The sequence below is a fragment of the Rhincodon typus genome, chromosome 20 (assembly GCF_021869965.1).
Source record: "Rhincodon typus isolate 14 chromosome 20, sRhiTyp1.1, whole genome shotgun sequence".
Taxonomy (NCBI): Eukaryota; Metazoa; Chordata; class Chondrichthyes; order Orectolobiformes; family Rhincodontidae; genus Rhincodon; species Rhincodon typus.
This window is the reverse complement of record NC_063351.1, coordinates 12,905,017-12,911,892: the sequence shown is the minus strand read 5'-3', so window position 1 is coordinate 12,911,892 and position 6,876 is coordinate 12,905,017. Positions and strand designations below refer to the sequence as shown.

The 6,876-nt window shown below is 44.3% G+C and overlaps 1 protein-coding gene across 1 annotated transcript in view; it reads right to left on the bottom strand.

Annotated features, from left to right (window-relative positions):
- Positions 1-1,305: 1,305 nt before the first annotated feature.
- Positions 1,306-6,876, bottom strand: part of LOC109932793 (5-hydroxytryptamine receptor 7) — a 47,288-nt gene continuing 41,717 nt past the window's right edge. The window contains exon 2 of the mRNA XM_020531911.2: positions 1,306-2,574. Coding sequence (XP_020387500.2) covers positions 1,821-2,574 — 754 coding nt within the window. The 3' untranslated portion in view covers positions 1,306-1,820. The remainder of the gene's footprint in view (positions 2,575-6,876) is intronic.

The window sequence follows — 6,876 nt, the reverse complement described above, 5'->3', positions numbered from 1 at the left end:
TCAAGCATCCAGATACTGAAAAAAGAACCAACTGAATATGTTCGAAACATATAAAGGGAATGAATGTTATACTTGTCAGCTGTAGCTCAGTGATAGCACTTGCACCCCTGATTCATGTGTTCAAGTGCTATTCTGGAGACTCAAGCACAGAAGCTTAAATATAGTTTATATTTCCAGTGGAAGTAGTTTGGAGAAGTTGACTAAGAAGATTCTTGGGTTAAAGATGCTGTTTTATAAGGAAAAATTGAGCCCACATTTTTTGAAGTTTAGAATAATGAAGGGTGATCCAATTTAAACACTTAAGATCTTGGTTGGGAGAGGGTGTAGGGGGTGGGATTCTGACCCAGTAAATGCTGAGTTGTCTACTGTCATGGGGAATCTAGAATTGGAGAGACAGTTTACAAACAAAGAGTTTGCATTTAAGATGAAGATGAGGAGGAATACCTTCACATAGGCGACAGTTAACCTTTTGAAATTCTCGTTAGGTCATTGATTGAGTTGAGTCAATGCTGAGTTACATCTTTGTTCTTTAAGTGAATCAGGGATTATGGGATGGAGGTACAGGTAGGAAGGTAAAGTTACTTACAATCTGCTATGATTTTATTGAATGAGGGAGCAGGCTTGTTCGACCAACTGGCCTACTCATGCTCCTGGTTCTAACAATCTCATGGTTTTATTGAGGGTGTGCTGCACTGTTGGTGAATTCCACTTTTCAAATGAAATGTAAAACTAACAGCCCATCTGCCTTCCCAGGTAAACATAAAAGATCCATGTCTCCATTATGAAGAAGCTCAGAGGATTCCTTCCTTGTTAGATATTTACTCCTCAACCAGCACCTAAAACACATTCTCCAGTCATTATTATGATGGGAATTTGCTGTGTATAAATTAGCTGCTGCAATTTCATCAATTTAACAATGGATACGCTTTTAAAAAGTACTTAATTTGCTATAAAGCACATTGGGAAGTCCTGAGGTTGTGACAGGCACTACATAAATGCTGGTTCTTCTTTTAATCATTACCCCTTCTAATATACAATCAAAGTTGTTAATAATGACTCCAGAAGTTGGGAAGTTGCAATGCTCGACACAGGCTATTCTCCGAAATATGTTGGGGGGGAGGGGAAGACAACTGGCAGAAAAGTAAGGGATCTGTGAAACAGAAATAACAGTCCTGAAAAGGTGGGGCCAATTTTGATGGCTTACTCATCTCATGGCGACATTGATTTTGAAGGGACTGTCTTCTTTGGGTGGGACAGCAATGGGAGAGATCAGAGGCACAAACCATTTTGTTTTGGTGTTTGGAAATGCTCGCTGATTGAGAAGAAAATAAAGCATGACAACTGGTCTGCAGACCATACCTGGTTGCAATAGGTGACAAATAGAAGGGAGGGGGTGCAGACACTCATCCATAGGGAGAAGTGGGTGCATGCTCTCAGGGGGAGCATTATGCAGTAAAACACTGGTTAGGCCATTCTATGTTGAATAGTAGCAGAACTTATCCCACCCATTGGTACTTCACCATTGCATCTTGGGCCTAATGATCTCCTAAGATCCCAGGTTGATTGGGCTAATGAAGAGTCCAGTGGGAAACTGAGTACTTCATTACATGATGCCCACTAAAAAGGCTGAGCTACTATTGTACTCCCACTTTATGGTATCTTTAGAACCAGCCCATCTCAGGGAGTCAATTTGCTGCATGAAAGACACCTGATGAATGAAGCAGTTTCTAAAGAGCCAAGACCCAGCAACAACAGTTCACAGACTTTAAGAGAATTTTTCTCTCCCTGAGGTATTTCTGTTTCAAAGTACCTTGTCCTTCTTACAGTATCAGTTCTGGCCTCTCTGCCAGCTTTAGAGCTTCATGCATGCCCGCAGCAGAAAGTTTACGATTGATATTCCTGTACCTGCACCTCAACAGATTGTGATAGGTGGTCCGCAAGTCTCTGTTGAATAATGCATAAATGAATGGGTTCAGCAGAGAATTTGTGTAGCCGAACCACATGATCGTTCTCTCCAACCAAAGGGGTATACAGCTGCACTCGGTGCCACAGATGAAAGGCCTTGCAGTGGACAGTATGAAAAACGGCAGCCAGCACACAGTGAATGCCCCGACCACAATGCCTAGGGTCGTTGCAGCTTTCTGCTCCCTTTTGAAGATTGACATGTTCTTCCTGTCGTTTTTCAGAAGTCGAGCAAAGTGGGCACATTCCTCGGATTCTTTGCGTGGTTTCCCTCCTATTTTTGCAGCCTCACTCATGCGTTTGTCACCTGGCCGAGGGAATCCTGCAAATGTATGTTTAGCAGCGCTCTTCTTGGCAGTCTTGAAAATCTGATGGTACATGAGCAGCATGACTGACATTGGGATATAGAATGCCACTGCTGTAGAGTAAATGGTATAGCCAAAGTCTTGGCTGATCAGGCAGACCTTGCCATCATTGATATTCTTGGCCCAGCCAAACAGAGGTGGCAGTGTGATGGATGCTGCCAGAAGCCACACACACAGGATCATTTTAGCCATGCCTTTCCCATTCTGCCTGACCGGATATGTCAATGGTCTGGTTATTCCTAAGTACCTGCAACAGAAAAGAAATGGTAATTGATGATTGTTCAATACAATCACTTCCTATTCCACTGAGAGTTAAGAAAAATGTGTATCAGTAGGACTGCCACCACAAAACAAAAGGATCTTTGCAGGCTACTCTTAATTCCATGTATACAATTGAGTCTACAACAACTTGCATTGATATAGTGCCTTTAGCGTAGTAAAAGGCTCTGAGATGTTTCACATTCTATCAAATAGAATCTGCCACTGGGGGCACTCTTGTGGCACAGTTATAGCATCTCTACCTCTGAGTCAGGAGGCTTGGGTTCAGTCCCACCTGTTCCAGTGGTATGTAATAACATCTCTGAACAAGTTGTTGAGAAAATAGCTGAAGAGGCACAGACCATTTCCTACTTATAGTTACTTATGGCATTGTTTACCATTTACTATACAATTACAGTCGTAGAATCATAGAGATGTACAGCATGGGAACAGACCCTTTGGTCCAACTCATCCATGTCATCCAGATATCCTAGATAAATCTAGTCCCATTTGCCAGCATTTGGCCCATATCCCTCTGAATCCTTCCTATTCACATACCCTTCCAGATGCCTTTTAAAAGTTGTAATTTTACCAGCCTCCACCACTTCGTCTGGCAGAGGAACATGCACCACCTTCTGCGTGAAAATGTTGCCCCTTAGCTCTCTTTTAAATCTTACCCCTCTCAGCTTAAACCTATGTCCCCTAGTTTTGGACTCCCCAACCCCGGGGAAAAGACCTTGTCTACTTACCCTATCCATGCCCCTCATGATTTTAGAAACCTCTATGAGGTCACCCCTCAGCCTCCGATGGTCCAGAGAAAATAGCCCCAACTTATTCAATATCCTTGTCAATCTTTTCTGAACTCTTTCACATTTCACAACATCCTTCCAATAGTAGGGAGACCAGAATTGCACACAGTATTTCAAAAGTGGCCTAACCAATGTGCTGTACAGCCACAACATGACCTCCCACCTATACTCAATCCACTGACCAATAAAGGAAAGCATAACAAACACCTTCTTCACTATCCTGTCTACCTGCGACTCCACTTTCAAGGAACTATGAACCTGCACTCCAAAGTCTCTTTGTTCAGCAACACTCCCCAGGACCTTACCATTAAGTGTATAAGTCCTGCCCTGATTTGCCTTTCCAAAATGCAGCAACCTACATTTATCTAAATTAAACTCCATCTGACACTTGTCAGCCCATGGGCCCATCTGATCAAGATCCCATTGTGCTCCGAGGTAACCATCTTCGCTGTCCAGCACACCTCCAATTTTGGTGTCATCTGCAAACTTATTAACCGTACCTCATATGTTCACATCCAAGTCATTTATCTAAGTGATGAAAAGTGGTGGACCCAGCACGGATCCTTGTGGCACACTACTGGTCACAGGCCTCCAGTCTGAAAAGCAATCCTCCACCACCACGCTTTGTTAATAACTCTCTCTTGTTACTTCTACCAGTTGCAAAGAAATACCAGTTTCATGTGAATGCCAAGAGGCTGGATGACAAACACTCACTGGGATAAAATCCATACGATGCAGATAGGATTAAAATTAAATGTAAATGTATTATTTCATAAAAGAAAAATAAATAAAACCTGCCACTGAGGGCTGTTGTGGCACAGTGGTGGTGCCCCTACCTCTCAGCCAGGAGATCCAGGTTCAAGTCTCACCTGCTCAAGAGATGTGTATTAACATTTGTGAACAGATCAGTTAGAAACTATCACAGTAGTAATGTCCTACCTCTGAGCCAGGAGGCCAGGGTTCAAGTTCCACCTGCTCCAAATGTGTGTAATAACATCTTTGAATGGGTTGATTAGAAAGTAAAGGAAGAAGCCTGCCACTGAGCAGATTTTGCCTTTCATAAGGGTAAAGAGGTAGGTTTGAAAGAAAGTGGAAAGAAACTTGATTAGCTGGGAGCTTTAAGGAGGAAGTTGCAGAGCTTAAGCCTAGCATTAACCCTAACCCTATCGCAGTTATGGGTAATTACAACTGGAAATTTTTAAGAGCTGAGAATTAGAGAATTACAGAAGTATCAGAGGGTAGTGGAGTTGAAGGAGATAAAAGAGAAAGGGAATGGGTGAAACCATGCAGGGATTTGAAATTAAGGATGTGATTTTTTTATTTGGGGGCGTCATGGTGACTCAGTGATTAGCACTGCTGCCTCACAGCACCGGGGATCCAGGTTCGATTCCACCCTCAGGCAACCATCTGTGTGGAATTTGCACATTGTCCCCGTGTCTGCGTAGGTTTCCTCTGGGTGCTCCAGTTTCCTCCCACAGTCCAAAGGTGTGCAAGTTAGGTGGATTGGCCATGCTAAATTGCCCACAGTGTTCAGGTATGCACAGGCTAGGTGGGTTAACCATGGGAAATGCAGTGTTACGGGGATAGGGTAGTAGGGTGTGTCAGGGTGGGATGCTGTTCAGAAGATCAGTGTGGACTCAATAGGCCAAATGGCCTGCTTCCACACTGTAGGGATTCTATGATTATTTAACCTATTTTTCCAATTGACCTATTCAGAGATGTTATTACACACCTCTGGAGCAGTTGGGACTTGAACCCAGGCCTCTGGGTCCAGGAGTAGGGCCACTACCACTGTCCCACAAGAGGGCCCCTAAAACATTCATCTGAGGTTCATAATTACTAGTCTAGGGATATTGCCACTACACATATAAAATCAAAAACTTTCCAGACCTGGAACCAAAGCCAGTCATGGTGATTAACAGTACTTGGTACGTGTCAGCATGTGGGTAAAAGACTAATGGATAAGCTCAAACTTATGTCGGGGAGAAAATGGGAGGTCAACCAGGAGAGCTTTAGAATACTCCAGTCTACAGATAATAAAGACATGGATGAAACATTCAGCAGTAAATGAGTCAAGGCAGGAGTGGTGTTGGGCAATGTTTTGAAAGTGCAAGATGAATATGTGTTTGGAAGCCCACCTTGCAGTCAAATACAACACCAAGATTGTGAATTGTTTGCTTTAGCCTCAGAGGGCTGTCAGTGAGAGAGATACAGTTGATACCTAGAGAAAAGAGTTTGCGATGAAGATGGAAGCTCCAATATTTAGCTAGAGGAAATTTCTGTTCATTGGATATTGAATGTCAGAGAAGCAGTTTGGTGGAGACAGATGGGGGATCGAAGAAGGTGATGGTGATGTACAGCTGAATGTCATCAGTGAACAAAATGTTGGGTTTTCAGGTGATGCTGTTATGAGGCAACTTGTAGGTGAGAAAGAAGAGGAAGCCAGGGATGGACCCTAGAGTTAAAGGGGCAGGAATGAAACCACTGCAGGGGAGCTCTTCTGGCAAAGACTACATAGATATGGGTATAGATATAGATATGAACCTGGACAATAGGGAAGGATGACATGGTCATGTAGGGCATATAGACCTAGAAGGATGAGAATGAATAGCTTACCACTGTCCCAGTCACATAGGATGTCTTTTGCAATGTTAACAAAAGCAGTTTGGTATTGTGATGGGGGCTGAAACTTGACTGGAAGCATTCAAATAAGGAATTACAGGGAATTTGTGCTTCGATGTGAGAGATGACAGCACATTCAAGGACCTTGGAGAGAGAAGGGAGGTTGGACGGCAACTTGCAAGGACAAGGGGATCAAAGGTGCAATTTTGAGGAAAGCAATGATGACAGCAGATTCGAAGGAGCGGGAGACAGTACCCGAGGAGGAAGCCATTAATTGTTCTGATAAAAGATCATTGAACAGAAACATTAACTCTACAGCTGCTACGAGACCTGCTGAGTACGTTCAGCTTTTTCTCTTTTTATGACCATTAACAAGATCAGTGAATGTAAGGACTGGAAAGAGAGGTTGAGTGGGCAGCAGTTTTATGCAGTACTTTCCAAACCTTTACCCACTAGTACCTCACGTCGAAGATTGAAGATTGTCATGAAGCCTCATGGGAACGGAGAGAGATGGGTAGAGGGGCTGTGACAGTGGAGGGGACGGGCTGTGAGTGTGGAGGGGAGGAGCTGTGAGAATGGAGAAGAGGAGCTGTGATAGTGGGAGTGGAGGGGAGGGGCTGTGGGAGTGGAGTGGAGGGGCTGTGAGAGTGGAGGAGAGGAGCTGTGATAGTGGGAGTGGAGGGATGGGGCTGTGAGTGGAGGGGAGGGGCTGTGAGAGTAGAGGGGAAGGGCTTAGAGAGTGGAGGGGAGGGGCTGTGAGAGTGGAGGGGAGGGGCTGTGAGAGTGGAGGGGAGGGGCTGTGAGAGTGGAGGGGAGGGGCTGTGAGAGTGGAGGGGAGGGGCTGTGAGAGTGGAGGGGAG